The sequence below is a fragment of the Colias eurytheme genome, chromosome 13, assembly GCF_061535395.1.
Source record: "Colias eurytheme isolate Ceu_HAF_F1 chromosome 13, ilColEury1 Martin Lab GWU primary, whole genome shotgun sequence".
NCBI lineage: Eukaryota > Metazoa > Arthropoda > Insecta > Lepidoptera > Pieridae > Colias > Colias eurytheme.
In genome coordinates, this window is record NC_142992.1 from 1,090,069 (window position 1) to 1,111,881 (window position 21,813).

At 32.7% G+C, this 21,813-nt stretch overlaps 1 protein-coding gene across 1 annotated transcript; it reads left to right on the forward strand.

Moving 5' to 3' along the window:
* Nucleotides 1-3,296: 3,296 nt before the first annotated feature.
* Nucleotides 3,297-13,479, forward strand: LOC149903201 (putative inorganic phosphate cotransporter). Its single transcript, XM_090108655.1, has 11 exons — nt 3,297-3,435; nt 4,423-4,544; nt 6,259-6,438; nt 6,812-6,950; nt 7,297-7,517; nt 8,791-8,937; nt 9,879-10,011; nt 11,253-11,377; nt 12,121-12,240; nt 12,948-13,074; nt 13,310-13,479. The coding sequence occupies exons 1-11, from the start codon at nt 3,402-3,404 to the stop codon at nt 13,372-13,374; spliced, it is 1,413 nt and encodes a 470-aa protein (XP_089964781.1). The 5' UTR covers nt 3,297-3,401; the 3' UTR covers nt 13,375-13,479.
* The last annotated feature ends 8,334 nt before the right edge of the window (nt 13,480-21,813 follow it).

Consider the following 21,813-nt stretch of genomic DNA (forward strand, 5'->3'; position numbering starts at 1 on the left):
GTTGAAACACTTTCAAATGAGACTTTATGATAATTTACTAATTTTTCCGAAATGAAAGTTTTTTTAGTTATTTTTTTGATATCAGCAATCGAAAATCTCGTCAAAATCGTTCCAGACGTTTCTGAGGTTAACACAGAGGAATCATTCACAAAATAATAACGAAATAAAACATCTACACTACATTTTGCAAAACCTTCACATTGAAATAAAAATTTATTTCCATAAATAAGTGAAAAAATTTAAGAACGATCTATTAAGATAAAAATGATGAGATTCAATTCATCGCAAACATTAATATATCTTGTTTTTCGATTGAATACGATGCTATAAATAGTAGGTTTTATTTTATTTAGGGATGGGAAAAAATATATACTAGCTTACCGCCCGCGGCTCGCCCGCTTTGTCTGAATCCTAATAAATTATTATACTAAAACCTTCCTCTTGAATCACTCGTTCTATTAAAAAAACCGCATCAAAATCCGTTGCGTAGTTTTAAAGATTTAAGCATACTTATGGACATAGGGACATAGGGACAGAGAAAGCGACTTTGTTATATACTATGTAGTGATATATGTATTATATTCTATCGAGCTTCAAAGATTCAAATTTACATAAGTAAATTCATTTATTCTTTGTATTGTTACCTCTTGATGGACTGCATTTTATAGTAAAGAAACACACAATTCACTTGTTCAACTTCACAACTAATGAATTGTGTGTTTCTTTACTATAAAAAAAGTTCATTTCATCCATTTATAAGGCAAGTTACAAAATAAAAACCCCCCTGGTTTTGTCAAATACCTATGAAGCCTTAAACATGCCACGCGATCGACAAAATATTTGGCCCTTCTGAAGTGTTTATCATACAACCAAATGGATTGGTAAATACGACACCTTTAGAAAAGAATGGAGGCTATTGTTTTTATAAAAACCTTAAGGGTCTGTCTGGACCTTTGCTAATGGACGGAAAATATTAACTCTATGTTCTATGTATGTGTGTGTGTATGACGAGGGAAAAATTTAAGTCCAGTAGTAATTAGAATTATTGTCCAGTAATATTTTCATTTTTAGCTCTTATTAAAGTAGTCTCGTAAGCTAAATAATTATAAGTCTTCTGTTATTGCACGCCTCATAAGCGAAGCGTTGAGGTGGGTACTACTGTCACTTCGCGCAAAACATCTGATTTTTCAAACTTAAAATGTCTTTATGTATCATACATTGCACTTGTAAGATAATACATACACACACATATTAAGAAAAAACACTATTTTTAACGTTCATGATATTTTTGATGTCATTTTTGTTATTTAAACTAGTTAAAAAACAGTTTAAAAAAGTTCTGTCTTGGACGTCCGTGTGTCTGTATGTGCGGATCCTTTTTCTTGTTAACACGATAGCGACCGAAATACTTTACTAATCGAGTCTTTTTTTTTCTCTTACGCTTGAGTATGCTCAGGAATAGAACCCTTTCATTTTTCAGGGTCTGATTCGATGTGGTTTAATTGTTATTAAATAAACAAAAATAATAATTAATAAATATTTATTAAAAAAAAATTATGAGGCGTGCACTTTTGGATTTTCCAAATTATTTTAATCTTATGGTAGAATATAATTGTTATAGAGTACATAATCTATACTAATATTATAAAGCTGAAGAGATTGTTTGTTTGTTTGAACGCGCTCATCTCAGAACTACTGGTCCGATTTGAAAATTCATTCAATAGTACGTAAAGGACGTACGTAAGAGCAACAGGAGCTGAGCAATGCGGGTAAAATCGCGGGGCACAGCTAGCAATAAACAAATTTAGGTTTAAATCCATTAAAAGTCTAACTTCTAAACACACCCTGACAGGCATTTATTTCCTATAGTATAAATAGCATGAAAACAAACATTAACAAAGACAGGCTTGAACCGCGTTTACAAATGGCGGCTCATTTGATGGTCCACAATTTTGCTGAATTATTACATTTCTCTTGGAATGTAATGGGCCTGTCTGATAAAATAATGCCAAGGAAAATAAATTTTATGTAACATTTCGAGTAAATTGTTGCTCTTTTGCAAGGGATGGTACTAATTAAGTTTTTTTACAAGGAATTACATAAATTATCCAATACTTGTTCAGATTTTTATAGTAACTACGAATACATTTTAATTTGTGCATAAAGCAGATTTTGAAATAGAAAAGAAACCTGCAACGATTGTATGGTGCGTAAGTATTCGTTTTTTATATTTTAAATTTTAACAATATTATTCGCTATTTTATGATTCAATACAGTTTATTTTAAAAACATATCTCTTTCTTATATCATATCGTTTTTGTATCCTATATATACGATAAAAACCTTACACGTGTGAGGGATGGAGAGATCAGTTGCAGAAGCTATAGTTTATCTTCTTCCTTACTAAGTGCCACAAAATCTATACTAATATTATAAAGCTGAAGAGTTTGTTTGTACGCGCTAATCTCAGGAACTACTAGTCCGATTTGAAAAATTCTTTCGTTGTTAGATAGCCCATTTATCGAAAAAGGCTATAATAAAAAAATTAAAAAAAGAATCCTACTACTATTATAAAAGCGAAAGTTTGTAAGTATGGATGTATGGATGTTTGTTACTCTTTCACGTAAAAACTACTGAACCGATTACAATGACATTTAGCACACATATAGAGGGTAACTTGGATTAACACATAGGATAGGTTTTATCCCGGAAATCCCACGGGAACGGGAATGCGGGTTTTCCTTTGAAAACGCGGGCGAAGCCGCGGGCGGAAATCTAGTAGGCTATAATATCATTTGGCTGAGACCAACAGGAGCAGAGCACAGCTAGTTTAAAATATCTACGGTGTTTCGGTTGCAGGAAAAATGAATGTTTCGCAGTAATTACGGTGTAAATAAATAAATAAATAAATAAAGGATCGTGAACGATAAAGATGATAACAACAAAGTAAAAATCTTACGGTAATTTAACTTTAATTACAGTCATAATTTTCCTTGTGAATTCCGAGACTAAATAACTGCTTATTTTCTTGCGATGATGATACACGGTATTTCGGACTCAACAATTTGACTTGGTTGGGACATTTTGAGCAGGTAACACAAAAAAGGACATTTAAAAAATGGCTTTCTACTTTAAAAATCATTAGGCCTTTATCAACTTCAACAAGGTAACTAACTTATTCTTCATTATTTTTTATAAAAACAAGGAAAGGAACATACCTATAATTCAATGCCATCACAAGAGGTCAAGCTATAAAAATTATCAGTACAATACAGGTCCATGGTTTCTTTAGTCGTGAAATGGGTCGCATCAGTGTTAAGCTGAGTTCTGTAGTGTACACTCTGAATGGGAGTCGATTAAGAACATTGAAAAGTATTCATGGACGCATTATAAAATAAGTGATGGCTTCTGCGGACAGTGAAAACCGTAGACCGAGTTAGTGCTTTTTTTATTTGGTTTTGTTTGTGTGTGGAATAAATGTTCCTATAGTATTTCGAGGACGCGGATTTTCTTTTTTTTTCACGGATAAATGAGCGTTTTCCGATTAATTAGATATTTTTTTTGGGTTTCATCTTCTCAAGTGTTTTACGTGATCAATTATAAACATCTAAACATAAAAAATAAGTGAAGTAAATAAGTAATTGCATCCACATTATTTTAGACTTAGATTTCCTTCAAATAATAGTGGTGAATGGCCAATAGTTCCTTTTTATTACCTATAATATTTTTCTTCCTTTACCTCCTAATATTACTCAAAAATAATATTAAATCCGCAATCTTTGAACCAAAACCAACAATACAAAAATAGTGGGAACAATACCTGTTTAAAGAAATTTATTAACTCCATAAAATTGTATTTATCAAGTACTAGCTTTCCGCCCGCAGCTTCGCCCGCGCATCAAAGAAATACCCGCATAGTTCCCGTTCGGGATTTCCGGGATAAAACCTATCCTATGTCCCGGGGTAAAAAGTAGCCTATGTCCTTTCTCGGGTATCAAAATATCTCTATACCAAATTTCATGCAAATTGGTTCAGTAGTTAAGGCGTGATTGAGTAACAGACAGACAGACAGAGTTACTTTCGCATTTATAATATTAGTATGAATTTATGCAAATCCCTTTGTTTTCATAAAAGTCCATGTCCCGATAACCTGTAAAATACGCGTCTCAGACTCATTTGAATATATTATTATCATACATTTCTGGGCATATGTTTCTGTAAATAAAATGAAAAACATCATTATTTCATACATTTTCCATGCTATGTGAAACTTTCAAACTGATGAACTATAGCTTCAAGATACGCAAAACTTTTTCAACTGAAAATAGATTGAAAACTTTTTTGTGAACATTTAATGGCAAGATCCCGATCTATTCTTAAAAAAATTATTACACTGACTTCTCTTCCTTTCTTCCCTTATAGATGGTCTAGGTCTACGGCATGTACAGACATTCCTCATGTTCCTCGCCATGCTGTTAGCGTACAGCATGAGAGTCAACTTGAGCATGGCGATAGTCGACATGACTAATAGAGAGAATGAACATGTAAGTAATTATTTACATCAATACATGGTATCACAAATTGTAAAACAAAGTCGTTTTTTATGTCCCTATGTATGCTTAAAACTTTTAAACTACGTAACGGATTTTGGTACTGTTTGTTTTAAAAGATAGAGTGATTCAAGAGGAAGGTTTTAGTTTATAATTTATTAAGTTTTAGACAAAGCGAGCAAAGCCGCGGGTGGGAAGCTAGTTTTAAATAAATGTCCAATTCGTTGAAGAAGAATAATTTGGGAGCTTGTGTGTATCTATTATAAAAAATAAGTCTTTAATAGAACAAGTAAAAATTTGGTAGTTTATTTAAATTAGATAAATTGAAACAAGTTTCAAAATTATTCCGTGAGTATGTAATATGATATTATTTTTCCTACTTGAGCAATGTGATCATTTAAAGATCATTTATCGTAAACAAAATATAATTATGACCAATATTTTATTTTTAAAACAAATTAATCTTGTATTCTAAATAAATAACAGGTCATATTATTATAAAAATTTGAATTTAAGATTGTCAACAATAATTATGTAAAAATAATATTGTGAAAATATTATAAAGATTTAACGCTTGTTTAAAGTGTCAAAGGTCGGAATAATTGTGGCTGATATTACTTTTAGTACATAACATATGATAGGATGATTATGGGGTTATCTAATGCTATCGAATTGTATTGATTATGACGTTATTTATCTTGTAAAATAATAGCAAACTATCACTATTAATAAAACAATGGAAACATAGTAAACTTTCAACAAGAGATGCAGGAAAAATCACTTAGCATAAGTGAAATTATGTGTATTATTTATTGCACGCCTCATAAGCGAAGCGTTGAGGTGGGTAGGTACTACTGTCACTTCGCGCAAAACATCTGATTTTTCAAACTTAAAATGTCTTTATGTATCATACATTGCACTTGTAAGATAATACATACACACACATATTAAGAAAAAACACTATTTTTAACGTTCATGATATTTTTGATGTCATTTTTGTTATTTAAACTAGTTAAAAAACAGTTTAAAAAAGTTCTGTCTTGGACGTCCGTGTGTCTGTATGTGCGGATCCTTTTTCTTGTTAACACGATAGCGACCGAAATATTTTACTAATCGAGTCTTTTTTTTTCTCTTACGCTTGAGTATGCTCAGGAATAGAACCCTTTCATTTTTCAGGGTCTGATTCGATGTGGTTTAATTGTTATTAAATAAACAAAAATAATAATTAATAAATATTTATTAAAAAAAATTATGAGGCGTGCACTTTTGGATTTTCCAAATTATTGATTATCTTCAATGGGGTCAGTTACACATTGTTAATGGAAAACCCGCATATCCCGTGGGATTACGCCACAAAACCTTCCCTATGTCCTTTCTCAGGTCTTAATGTATCTTTGTATCAATTTTCATCCATATCGGTTGAGTAGTTTACGAGTCAAGAGACAGGCAAAGATACAGAGTTACTTTCACATCTATACTTACAATATTATAAAGCTGAAGAGTTTGTTTGAACGTGCTAATCTCAGGAACCTGTCCGATTTGAAAAATTATTTCGGTGTTAGATAGCCTTATCGAGAAAGGCTATATATCATCACGCTAACACCAACAGGAGCGGAGCCACGTGGGTGAAACTCCGAAGCGCAGCTAGTTTATAATATTTGGTAGAGATTTATGTTTTTGTATTGATTTACGTTCTTATTATTTCCAGTACTTTGACTGGAGCTACAGCGTCCAGTCCCTGGTGCTATCCTCCTTCTTCTGGGGCTATGTGGTGCTGCAGATCCCGGCTGGTGTCCTTGCGAGGCGAGTGGGCGGGAAGGTGCTGATCACCATCGCGATAGCTGTCAACTCTTTGATCTCATTGCTGATGCCGTTTTTGGCTAATATTGTGAGTATTATGTGTGTATGAACCTTTCAAATATTATAATAATTCTGTCAAAAACAAGTATGCTTCATGTTCAGCGTATAATGAGCTACTTATTCACGATAACTAATTCAACCAGGATCCTTGCAAAAGAACTTTTAAGGCATAAAATATAAAAACCATAAATTGAATGACAATTAGTAGATTATTTTTCATCGTGTAAATTTTCGCAGAAATTGAATTAATCAATCTGAGTTTCTATCTGAATAAATTTCGATGTTCCGAAAAAATCGGGACCTAACGTGACCATGAATTTTGAAAATGTTGAACTACTTGTAAATAAAATGTGAATAATTTTTGTTCATATCGATACACTTATAATGAAATTTGCTTTCAGGGAGGATGGAAAGTGGTTTGTGCGTGTCGAGTGTTACAGGGCATGACGCAAGGCTTTGTGTTCCCTTCTACGCATTATTTAATTAGTCAGTGGATTCCACTGGAGGAGAAGGGCATTTTAACTACTATTGTGTATGCAGGTAAGATACCTCTTATCAAATTATAAATATCTTATATATTATATCTTATGTATATTTAAATATACAGGAAGGAATTTTGGTAATTCTACATGAAAGGAAGGTCTTAAAACTGTGGATATAAACTTTTACTCGAAGAAAACATTCCATTATTCTTAATATAATGAAAACTATTTAAAAATATTTCCCAAAATTAATTTACCACAATCGGGTATCGAACTGACTGAAATCTGTTATTAATTACACCCTGACTTTTTTGGGATCTTTAGGGTCAATTATAAGGATGAGATCTTTTTAACATACAGGATAAATCAAATTTAATTTTCATAAATACTTTTAAAAATTCCAGGTGGACAGCTAGGCATCGCTCTGCAATTAACAGCTGCAGGCTTCCTAGCAGCAGCTTGGGGGTGGCAAGCGATCTTCTACGCAAATGGAATCCTGGGTCTTGCCTGGGTCGTCTCTTACCTGATATTCGGTTCCTCATCACCAGAACAATCGAAGCTGATATCTAAAGCCGAATTTAAGTATATCCAGACTTCTTTGGGACGATTTGGTGAACAAAAGAAGGTAGGTACTTATCACATTGATCATCATCATCATCTTCTATAATATCCTTACTATCTGGGTTATTGGGTCATTTCTTATTTCTCTCTTTGAAGTCTTCTTTTTAGCTTTATTTTACGTGAATACCTATTCAGTTCTCTTATTCAATATTCTAACCATCTGCGTTATCTCTTTTTTTAATTCTAATTCACTCTATTTTTTTCTTCTGCGTCTTCTTTAAACTTTTTACACGTTTTACTGTTCAAAGTCGTCCTAGAAATAAAAATTTGTAAGAAATTTTGTTCATCGGACTTAGATATTCTTATTTTCTTAAACAAGTGAGCCATGAGGTGCAAATGCTTTACAAAGGGAATTCAAAGGAGAGAAATGGTTCGTTCAAGCGTGTTACTTTTAAGTTTAAACTGAAGTTAACTCTTATAAAGGCTTGTTTTACAAGTTACATTTCGATTGAAGTTATTTTTCACTACTATCTTATGTTTGAGCTTGTTCGTCATATTTTATATAAGAAATACATAACATATTATGCCTATCACTGTAGTTAAAATCTTATATATAAAATTCTCGTGTCACAATGTTAGTCTGCATACTCCTCCGAAACGGGTGGACCGATTCTCATGAAATTTTCTGTGCATATCGGGTAAGTCTGAGAATCGGCCAACATCTATTTTTCATATGTACCACGGGCGAAGCCGCGGGCGGAAAGCTAGTAGTTATATAATATCAGAAATAGACTATTATTTTTGTTAAATAATAGTTTGGAACAACATACGTCACCACTTAGTGAATACAATTCTCATAGTGTAAATGAGAAAATGAGATTGTTGCATTTATATATAACTAGCGGCCCGCCCCGGCTTCGCCCGTGGTACATATGAAAAATAGATGTTGGCCGATTCTCAGACTTACCCGATATGCACAGAAAATTTCATGAGAATCGGTCCACCCGTTTCGGAGGAGTATGCAGACTAACATTGTGACACGAGAATTTTATATATAAGAGATTTATTTAGACTTTTCTTCTGATTTTCACATTGATTTAAAACGGGCCTCACTGTCCAATGTATAATACAAATTAAATCGAGACGAAAAATTAACGTAAATAAGTTTCGTACGAATTTCAATAAAATATCGTATAGGCAAAGTCAAATATTTTCAAAACTTTCTTCTCTTGGCAATTTTCTTTCTTTTTTAGTGAATTAATTTATATTTTATCTTCTAATCCACGTTAAAACGTTGAATACCATTATTTATAATTTATTTCCTTATTTCCCAAAAGTACTCCCCTCCATGGAAGAAGATATTTACATGTGTACCATACTGGGCTGGTATTATCGCTCATGGTGGTCAGAATTGGGGATTTTTCACACTCATGACAGAAATGCCTACGTACATGGCTAAAGTATTGAATGTAAAGTTAACTCAGGTATGTAAAAACGTAATTAAAGTATTTAAAACATTACTTTATTGATAAACAAGTTTACATAATGTCTTCTTACGGTGCAATAACATCAAACGAACATACATAGATCTTTTAGTGTAAACAAAAAAATGTGTGGTTTTATGAAAGCACGGTAAAAGTGAAACTGTTCGAACGGTTCCGAACACTGCTTTGTGTAGCGCATGTCGCGTGACCGTCGGTCGGTCGGTCGGTCGGTCGGCTGCCGAGTAGGTATATATACCTACTCGGCAGCCGCGATACACGCGACATGCGCTACACAGACCAAAAAGTTTGAGACGATGTAATAAAAGTTTCACTTTAAAACTCGTATTCAGTGTTGTTCAGTGTTAGATCATTGCATAGAATCTTTTCAATCGCACTAAGAACAACGAAAGAATGCTCTACGCCCGTTTACACTAAAACAATTTAACATAGTGGGGCTAGAATGAGCATTCGGTCGTTTGGTGTAAATGCACCGTTATAAAAACAATACAACCTTTTTCTTTATCTCTTAGTATATGCCGCTAGTATATTATAGACACCTTGATTTACACTTTAGAGTTTAGAGAAATGTTACTTACTTTCTTTCAATTTCACTTCAAGTATCATTTGTTTTTTTACATATAAAAGGAAGTATATTTACAAAATGACTGACTGGTTGGCTTGGTTGGTAGTGGCCCTGCCTTCCAAGCCAGAGGTCGTGGGTTCGATTCCCACCCGGGGCAAATATTTGTGTGATGAACATAGACGTTTACACTGTGTCTGGGCGTTAATTATCTGGTTTCCATAACACAAGCGAAAGCTTAGTATGGGATCAGATCGTGCCGTGTGTGAAAATTGTCCTGAATATTTATTTATTTATTTATTTTTATTTATTTATTATAATGTTAATTAATTTCGAATTACCTACTCATTTTTCTTTCTAGAACGGTCTATTATCATCACTACCATATCTAGCCATGTGGCTGCTCAGTTTTCCACTTGGTATGATGACAGACTTCCTCATACGACGGAAATGGCTTAGCATTTCCAACACCAGAAAACTTTTGAACTCAATTGGTAAGTAAGATAGATAGATAGAAAACACTTTATTGTACAATGCACACAAAAACAAAATTTACAAAAACGATATTTAACTTAAAATAAATGTACAATTTGGCGGCCTTATCGCTTAAAAGCGATTTCTTCCAGGCAACCTTGGGATATAGTAATTGAAGATCTTGAATTAATTATTAATTATTAATTCAAGAATAAGTGAAGTCCCGTGTCCCCGTAGTGTAAGGGGCATGCATTATGCATATATCTGTTTCACTGATCGATTTTCTTTATTGGAATCGAACCCAGGACCCCTCAGTTCTACGCTCACGCGTCAACCACTGTACCAAGGAGGTGGTCAATAATTCTAAATAATAAAAATTCAAGAAAAATAAGTTTTTTTAATGAATTTATCAGCGATGAATTTCATCTTATTTTATTAAACTACAGAAATCAAACCAAATTGTTAAATGGTTATTCCATTTAAAACCAATAGGAATAACCATTTATGAATCTACTAGCTTTCCACCCGCGGCATCGCCCGCGCAGTCAAAGAAAAACCCGCATAGTTCCCGTTCCCGTGGGATTTCCGGGATAAAACCTATCCTATGTCCTTTCTCGGGTATCAAAATATCTCTATGCCAAATTTAATGCAAATTAGTTCAGTAGTTAAGGCGTGATTGAATAACAGACAGACAGAGTTACTTTCGCATCTATAAGTATGGATATGTCAATCTTTTTATTTATTAAAATAATTTGAATTTGCAAAAAACATAGCCAGAATTTTACGTGTGTATGAAATATTGATTTAATAAATTACTTTCTGTAAAATTTCGTTTGAATAAACATTGAACATAAAAATAAAAAAAATAAAAAGAACACCCATGAGGCGGGATTTTAAACCGCGGCTTTCCTAATCTATACTAATATTATAAAGAGGAAAGGTTTGTATGTATGTATGTATGTATGTACATATGTATGGTTTTCACGCATAAACTACTGGACCGATTTTGATGAAATTTGGCACAGACAATCTTTAGACCCTGAGAAAGAACATAGGCTACCTTTTATTGCGAAATATGTACCAGGGGCGAAGCCGGGGCGGACCGCTAGTATTATTATAACCGTGGCGAAATTTTCAAATGTTCAAACATTGAATCTAACGTGGCACAACTAAAAAACAAAATGCATTTTCCAAACTAAATCCACATGATTACAATACAGCTAGTTGTTTTCAATACATTGCTGTTTTCCTTCCATCACAGGTCTTTGGGGTCCAGCGCTAGCGCTCATTGGATTGTCCTACATACCGCAGGGCATGGGGTTGGCTGTTGTTATAATGTTAACCCTTACAGTTGCTATGAACGCCGGCCAGTATACTGGGTATCCTGTAAGTATTTTATCTAAACTATACTCAAATCAAATCAAATCATTTATTTATTTCTCCTCACAATTCCCAATCACATAAATTAATCTACATGCATACAAAATTATCAAACAATAAGCTGGAGTTGGAGGAGCTGGTGTCTGAAATGGGTTTTAACCGGTATCACAGATCACCAAAATACTAAATAATACTAATATTATAAAGCTGAAGAGTTTGTTTGAACTCGCTTATCTCAGGAACTACTAGGCCAATTTGAAAATTTTGAAAAACTATAGCCCATTTATCGTGGAAGGCTCTATATCGTCGCAGTTCGTCATTACAAGTCATCGCAAATTATCAGTAAACCTTTCTGCTTTTCGCTCAGTTCATTACAAAAGAAAATGTTTTCATTATTGTTGAAATCACAAGGAAGATTCAAACAAATGACATAATCTATTACGTCATAGTGTTCGCCCAGTACTTGAGAATATTAGTGTTAATGTATCTGAACAAAAAATACACAAACTCTGGATCTCAATCTAGACGAACGAAAAAAAGACGTGTGGCACTCGGGGACTGCCGCGGTAAAGCTATTGCATGCTATGCCTTCTAGCCACACCTCCGCGCCCGTCCCCGTGGGGAGCGTGAGCTTTTTCGGTCCCCGAGCTCAAGGCCTGCGATAGAAGCTATGCAATAGCTTAATAATACCTTAGAATACAACAAAAAAAATCACACAAAGAGCTTATCATAATATTTAATTGTTTCAGCTAATCTTCATAGATTTAGCACCAAACTTCAGCTCTCTACTTATGGGTATATCTAACTCATTGGCGGGAACTATATCTATAATTGCACCAATAGTCTGTGGTATTATAGTGAAGGATGAGGTTAGTACCTACATTTTTATTAGACATCTTAAAAAATTGCAAAAAAACTCTATCAGTTTAACTTTTGAAGTGGTTAACGATTTCCAAGGTCTTATATATTTAAATGCAAAATATTCGTGAAACACTAATCATTAATAATAACAACAATATACGAGAATTATGTTATGTTATCGATTTTATGTTATCAAGTTTAACATGACAGAATGTCTGCACTTTGCCAGTTATTATCAAGGGAAAATAATATTTGATTTTTTGTAACTTTTTATTTTCAAAGACTATTCAAATTTGATAATAATGTCACACAACTAACATAATTTTTAAGTATTATAAACATTATTGGTTTAAACTAGCGCAACGGAGTAGAGCAATTGGAAATATACACTTACTTCATAAATATCTTTAAACATGTTTATTTATTCTTTAAATAACCCAGGTGGAGCTTAAAATTAAAATAAATCTAAGCTGTAGCTGTAATATGATTATATTCCAAGATGATTAAATGATACTAGCAAAACATTGATAAAAATACGCAACATAATATTTGGCTCCCCAACAGAGAAACTAAGTAATTATTATAAATTTTAGAGCTCATGCTTTGGAAATAATACATTACAATAGCCCAGATTAGTCTTTTTAAAGATTTTGAAAGTGATGAAGCTTCACAATATTTACCATTTTTAATGCAATGCTAAATATAAAATTTTCAGACGGACCCAGCCGAATGGCGAAAGGTATTCTTCTTGGCTTCAGCTATATATTTTTTTTCAAACTTGATCTTCGTGCTGTTTACAACATCAGATCGTCAGTCTTGGAATGAACCCGAGGAAGACAATGGTAAATACTTCATTTGTAATAAATATTACACGTTACTTAGTAATTTACAGTAACATTATAAAGATAGAAGATCAGAATATTTATATTTTTGTTACCTTGAAATAAAAAATCTCAGGAGCTACTAAACCAATTTTGAAAATTCTTTAAACGGCCGCAAGTCACAGTCAGACTCCCAGTGTAAAATTAAGTTTGAAGCTTCAGAAATGTACCGACTCTTTATTTTTTTGTATTCCAGAAACAAAAGACATGGAGCTGCAACCAGCAAATGACAAGAATAACAGCACTGCCTCAAAATTGTGATAGAAACATGCTTGTATACTGTATTTGATTTTAGTTTAATTCCTGTAAATAAATACCTAGTCGTAAGTTTAATTGTTTTTGTTGAATAAATTTTTTACTATTAAATTTTAAGGTATTTTATTACTAGAACCTACCCGCGCCTTCATCGCGCGAAATAAGAAAACACTGCATATCTTACGTCCTTTCTCAGATTTCAAATTATATTTGTACCGAATTTTATTCAAATTGGTTCATTGGTTTAGACGTGAAGAAGAGTCAGACAGACAGAGTTACCTTCGCATTTATCATAATAAGTTAGGTTTCTCAAAATAGGAATACCTATATTAATTATTGTAATTTAAATTACATGTATTTATGTATTAAACAACATTTAATTAACCAACATAAAACAAATTCAGTATCATGTTTTAATTAAAATCTTGTCTAAAGCTTGGACATTTGAAAACATGTGTTTTATCACAATTAATTAATTATCACAAATACAAAGGAAAAGGGAGATAATATGTATCTTCTAATAGAACGAGCATGTCTTTAATTAATTTAACTGTCCGAAACATTTAACATTTTGTGGTAAATTAATTTCCTAGCTAACAAGTCATTATTTCGTATTTCTGTGAGAGTTTTAGGGAACTTTTGAAATTTTCATTAAATATACAGGGTGGCTTTATATAGGTGTTTTAAGGGGGTGAAAGTATAGCTCATTTGGAGTAAACATTATCTCGCCGAAACTTATTAATTTTAGAAATATTTGACATTTTAACTTTTTTTGAAGTGAAAACTTCTTTAGCGGCGTTGAGCACTTTTTCTGTAATGGGTATAAAATCTTAAACTCGCGTCAGGACACGTGACCTGATCGAAAAAGCGTAAGACGGATTTTTTTTTTTTTAGCCCTTATATTCCATGCGTAAGGGCGGCCGTACACGGACCGCTTCAAGCAGTTGAGGCTGACGGCTTGAAGCCGCGACCGCGCGGTGAACTATGGACATTCATTCACTGCCGTACACGGACTGCTCGAGTGGTCGCGACCGCTTCAAGCCGTCAACTGCGCGGTTTGTAGCGACAGCTCGAGCAGTCAACGACCGACCGCTCGAGCAGTCCGTGTACGTCGCTCAACCGTTAACTGCTCGAGCTGCCGGTGTACGGCCGCTCTAAGACGGATACGATTCCAAAATATCAAACATGCTGAACGTTAATAATCAAGTTTTCACTTCTGACGGCACTCCCGGAGTGCAACCCGTCTTTTTTTTTAATTTCCTAATTCTTAGGGAAAACGATAAAGGCTGTGTTGCGCTTGCCACAGGTCACTTCAGCTCCGCGTAATAAATAAATTAAAAATATAAAGTACAAAAAAGACAACAGTTTTTATGGTGAATCTTGATTTATATTGTGTGACTTACGTGTATAAGTGTTTGCAAAACACCAGTGCTCTAAAAATAATAGTAATATCGTTGAAATATGTGCTGTGGATAAGTGACAAAAACTAATATCTTTAATAAAAGTTACACTAAAAATTTAATTAAAACTATATAGTAACAAGAACTTATACCCCAGAAGCTAAGTATTAAGTGTAAATAAGTGTAATCAAAACTTAAATCACGCGTATGTACAATTCCTTTGTTCAAATATCCGTTGACAATCATAAAATATCAAGTACAGTGAATCAACAGTTAACGCATTGTGATTGGCTAATTACAGCAACGGTTCATTAACCCGTTTCTAACATCAGCTGTTTCTATAGTAAACAAAACGTTACACTATTTCGAAGCTTCAATTAACAGCGCCGATAGCACCGAGCATACCACCTCGGTCTGAAGACCGACGGAACCAAGTTCGATCCCGCACCATCCAGCATATTATTTTTAAATTTATTTCTCTAAGATTTTAAAAAATAGTCATTCATTTAAATTATAATTTGCATCTACGAAATATGGCTTCAAATAATATTTATTGTGAAACATGCAATAAGTTGACCGACATGCGAGAATCTATTAAATGTTTGAGTTGTAACAAACTTTTCGACTTGGATTGTGCTTCAATTTCTGTAAAAAGATTCTATTTAATGACTTCAGAGGACAAGCAAAACTGGAAATGTAAAATATGCAGAGAAACAAACGCATCGAATATAGATAGTACAACGCCAAAAATAAACCCCTGTATGAATGTAACTATCAGAAGAAAGTTGCCAGTAATCGAAAATGAATTATTACCTGATTTAGAAAATTCTTTTGTATCTTTAGAATCCGAGCCTAGAACCAGTTTGATGGATTGTTCAACTGTACAAATAAGCGAATTTAACGAACTTAAACAACAATTTATTGAAATGAAAACTAAACTCGATTTAGCACTCATAGAAATAAAAGAACTTAAAGCTAAATTACAAACAAATAATCATTTACAAGCAGTTACTACATCAACTATATCCTCAAATAATAATAAAAGTGGTACAAAAACTATACAAGATTATGAATCACCGTCAAACACTTTAAATTATAAGAATGGAATGGATAAACCTAAAATAAATATATTTGGAACCCAATGCTGTTCCGGTATGGCGTCCCAGCTTAGACAACGGTTAACCACGTCCGAGAACTATTTAATAAGAGGCAACATTAAACCACACGCACCGTGCGATGAAATTCTGAAAGACTGTTATCGACTTAATACAAATGATTCCGATATTGTAATAATATGCATAGGTGAGAATGACGAGAGCCCGGAAAAAATCATGTCAGAACTCAATACAACTATAAACAGACTAAATAACGGTAGCGTCATAGTAACCAGCGTGCCTAGAAATAAATATAACTTAAATATCAATTACTTAAATAGATGTATATCCCGCGTCTGTTCACGTTTTAAAAATTGTCATTTTGTTAATGTTTTTCACAGCTTTAGATCAATGTATGAATTTTATAGAAAAATAATTTTTAACATTAATTGTATAGAATATGAACGTACTTACTTAAATTGTAAAGCGTTAAAAAATCTCATAAATAGGCACAGCAAAGTTGAAACGGGTATTAAAAATATAATTACAACAAATACTTCATGCGATTCCCCATGTTTGAATAAAAATGTCGAAAGTGCTGTCTTAACACTCAACACACCAAACATTCAAACAAAGAAACACTCAAAATTTTTTCGTACCTAAATTAAACAAAAAGTTTTTTACAGTATTGCATCAAAATATTGCTGGCATCTTATCTAAACTAGAATTAATTGAAATAACATTACTGGAATTGCGCGATAATAATATTCACCCGGATGTATTATGCTTTTCAGAGACATTTATCAAGGAGGGCCATGAACAATACTTAAAACTTAATAACTATTATATGGCAGTGAGTTATAGCCGTGATATATCAAGAGGGGGAGTGTGTATTTTTCTTAAAAATGATCTTAAATTTAAGGATGTCATTTTCATTAAAAGCTTAAGTACTGACAAAAAATTTGAATGTTGTGGCTTAGAAGTATTAGATAAAGACATAATAATTATATGTATTTACCGTACACCAGACTCCGATGTAAATTTCTTTTTAACCCAATTAAATCTACTGCTATTTAAAGTAACTGAAAAATACGATAAAAAGAAAATTATTATTGTCGGAGACTTCAACATTAATATACTTAAAATAAATAAAAATTGTTCTGACTACAAGAATTTAATTAACACATATAATTTTAAGCTACACATAAATCAACCTACAAGGGGAAATTCTTGTATTGATCACATTCTAAGTAATATTTACAAAGCGAATGCAAATATTATTCCCCTATATCTATCTGACCACAACACTGCTCAATTGCTGAAATTTCAAGTTAATTATAATCACAGGCAACAGCACAAACCTAGATTGACCATCTATAAAAGAGACTTTAGCACAGAATACATTAGCAAATTTAAAAATTACCTTAATAGTTTAACATTTTATGATATTTATAAAGAAAATGATCTAAATACAGCCTTTCAAAGTTTTCATGACCTTTTTTGTCTTTTATATAAATTGTGTTTTCCTCTTATAAAAATTAATTTGGGTAAGATTAATAATACAAAATGGATTAGTGAAGGATTAAAGATCAGCTGTAGAAATAAGAGAAATCTAAGATATTGCTATTATAATAATAAATCAAATATAAATTATAAATCTAAATACTTAACTTATTCTAAAATTTTACGCAAGTGCATATATAAAGCTCAAAAGCTTTCTAATATTGCTTATATTTCTAACAGCCAAAACAAATGCAAATCATCATGGAAACTTATAAAGAATGAACTAAATTCCCATAATAAGTCATCTGATATAGATAAAATAGATATAGGATCCGAAACAATATCTGACCCAGCCAAAATATCGACACAATTTAATAGTTTTTTTGCTAATATTGGTAAGCCCACACCAAATTCTTGTTATGGTTCCAAAATAAAAAACACACACAAAAATCCATCCTCAATGTTTCTTAGACCCATGAATGAAAATGAAGTTATGAAACAAATATTAGCCTTAAATAATACAAACTCTGCAGGTTACGATGAGGTTTGTACGAAAATTATAAAAAAATGCGCTGTAGAAATAGTTCATATATTAACGCATTTGATAAACATGTCTTTTTTAAGTGGATGTTATCCAAATGTCCTCAAAATCTCCATAGTTCGACCCTTATTTAAGAAGGGAGATAAACGTGTGATGGAAAATTACAGACCAATCACACTTATATCAATATTCGCAAAAATTTTTGAGAAATGCATGAGTCTTCGCCTTAATGAATTTTTAAATAAACATAATATAATTAAAAGTGATCAATACGCATTTCAGAAAAATAAATCTACGAACAATGCATTATATTCTCTGACTCATTGTATTACTAAAAATATTGACTTAAAATTTATGACAACTGCTATATTTTTTGACATGTCCAAAGCTTTTGACAGAGTGTGTCACAATATATTATTAGAAAAGCTGGAAATATATGGTATACGTGGTATTGTGTTAGAGTGGTTTCGTACTTACCTAGAAAATAGAAAACAATGTGTTGTAATCACAAAAACAAATAAAAATAAAGAACAACAGTCGTACCAATCTAATCTCATTTGCAACGAATATGGAGTACCGCAAGGTTCTGTACTAGGGCCAATTCTATTTCTTGTTTATATAAATGACTTAATCGATGTTTCGGACAACAAGATAATCTTATTTGCTGACGATATATCCATAATCTTTAAAACAGACATTAAAAATTTTGACCATATAAATTACCAACGTGACATAAATTATAATATTGACTATTTAATTAATTGGCTGACCTTGAACAATCTCAAGTTTAACCTAAATAAAACAAATTTTATTCAATTCTTAAATAAACCTAGATCTGACTTAAAACTAGAACATAACAATATAATAATAAATAAAACTCATGAAACACAATTCTTAGGCATAACAATAGACATGAATTTAAATTGGACATCTCATATTGAAAAAGTATGTAATAGAATAAATAAGTATATATATGTACTCAGACGTCTTCGTAAAATAACTGACATAAAGACAGCAATATCGGCATACCACGCATACGTAGTATCAATTTTAAGATATGGACTTATAGTATGGGGAAATGGAGTAAATATAAAGAAAGCTTTTGTATCACAAAAAAATGCATCCGAGCTATATGTGGTGTAGGGCCTTTCGAATCATGCAAACCCCTTTTTATAAAACTTAAATTATTAACTTTGCCGTGCCTTTACATATTTGAAATTTGCAAATTTGTTAAAAATAATCAAAGATTGTTTACGACGGCTCAAGAAATGTACGGGAATTTACGTCATCCCGATAGATTGATACTTGACCATAAACCTAGAACATCTTTGTACTCAAAAAACTGTCATGCTATGTGTGTTAAAATATATAATAATATTCCAGACGATTTAAAGAAATTTGACGCAAAACAGTTTAAGACAAAACTTTATATGTGGCTATTAAGCAAAAATTTTTATAATGTAAGGGACCTTTTGGATTGTAAACATAAATATTGACATGTATGTTATTCTTTGTTGTTCGTGTGTGTAATCGTTCGTTTGTGTGTAATAAATAAGTATATTTTGAACTTAATTATAATAAGTATGTAATGTTATGTAATAATTTTTTTTTTCTTTCTGATTATGCGGAGCTGTGAAATTATGTTTGCATGCCAGTATAACTGGCGAATGTGCTGTACTTTTCCATAAATAATAACTTGTGAACCACATTTGAGCAAATAAAGATTTATTTATTTATTTATTTATTTAAAAATTATTAGAATAGAACCTTTTTTTTTTTTTTTTTTTAAGTGGGGAAATCTTGCATAGATACCCACGGCCTCCGGGGAAGGGGCCGTGGGTTATGTCGGATTCCTACCGACCAAAACCCCACTGTGTTCCGTCAAGCCGCATCAACGACGGGGCCACGGGTATGGTAGAATTCTTCCGTGACCCCGTCAGCGGCTGCCCGTCGCCGGGCCAAAACAAATTGTGAGCCAACCAGCTCTAACCTCATGGGGCATTAGAATAGAACCTGCTTTCTACCTAGTAATATAATGTAATTAATTATAATATACTTTATCATTTTTAACGCCATTGAAAACGTATCTTTATGTTCTAAAAGTTTTTACTTTCAAAAATCCAAATCAAAGTTAAATGCACTGTGAAATGAGAATTTTATGTAAATACAAATAGCACAGCTTACCCATATTTTTAAGGATTAAATAATGTAATCAAGTAGCCTGTGCTGTCTTGTACTAAAAATCAATTTACCTACTTATTAATGCAAATATTGATCTTATTAATCCATAAAATTGCTAACAAATGCAAAAGTTTAACACAAATAAACCCCAGATATGATATCTTCTAGATTATACAATGACTATTGATTTGCATTTTTGAATTGACATTAATTTTAATCATGAAAGATTTTAACGGATTTTAAACGCGATTTATTAATTGTATTATTATCCTGACGTTACGCACACTTTGCAGCGAGCGACTCTACAATAATCTAAGCTCATTAAAAACATATCACATTCAATACATTTATTTTATCCCAACTTACATAATAAACAACAGTGTATCAATCATCAAATTGCTTCGACACTTCAATCACTCTGATGAGATTATAAACGGTACCAGTAGCCCAACCCAGGAAAGCTCCTAATAGTGCTCCTGGAGGTCCTCCAAATGCTGCACCCACTCCTATACCTGCTACCGTGGCACCACCAGTAGTTGCCAGACCTTCTGTGGCTGTATACAAGGGTTTTTCTCTCCTGGTTCTGGTCAAAACTTCGTGCACTTGAGAGCTTCCAGAAGTTTCTATAGGATATGCTTCGACCACGAGAATTATGCAGATCAGGAATAATCCATAGAAGGGAACTTTCAAATCCATTTCGTAAGGTAGTAAGAGGTATCAGGTACTATTAGGTATTATAAGATACTATTTTGTGTCGTACTTCTTCTTAAATGTTAATAGGAACTGTTGACAATTAGGAGTGTATTCGATTATATATTTTCGGGACCCTCGATATCTTTGGGTTTCCCCCGCTCTCGTGGTAATGATAATAAAACATAACCCTTTATCGTGATAAGTTTGGCAAATTATATGTATAGGATGTTTAATTATATACTTACAATGTTTTGGATCAAGTTTTATTTTAAAGTTACAATTGTATACAAATATAGGTAATATTATGTATCTATACTGCATAATATATAAAGCTCACAAGTTTTTTGTTTGAACGCGCTAATCTCAGGAACAACTGGTTCGATTTGAAAAAAATGTAGGTGTTAGATAGCCCATTCATCGAGGAGCGGAGCTCTGCGGGTAAAACTGCGGGGCACAGCTAGTCTATATATGTATATGGTCTTTCTTATGTCCGTCCGTTATCTTTTAGTTGAGCATGATGCATATGCATTTAAAATGCATTTTTTACGTGTGCTTCGTTAAAATAAAATAAAATAAAAATAAAAATCATTTATTGATCAATTTGTGGGTTAGGTACAAACATGTAACATTTGGACCCCAAACTAGGACAGCCTGTATTTTGGGGTCCACCTTCCTTAATGACACAATAATAACAAAACTATAGCATAATATTAACTTAAATAATGATTTAGGTAATTTAGCTATTTTTTATACAAAATAATACAAATAAATTTAAATTCGTTGCTCTACTAGATCGTGACTACATAGAAAAAAAGACGTGTGGCACTCGGGGACTGCCGCGGTAAAGCTATTGCATAGCGTGCCTTCAAGCCACACCTCCGCGCCCGTCGGAGTGGGGAGCGTGAGGTTTTTCGTTACGTAATTTCTGGATTCGGTCTCCGCGCTCAAGGCCCGCCATAGAAGCTATGCAATAGCTTAATAATCATTATCATTATGTACCATTAACCCTATAATAGTTAAATTATACATAGTA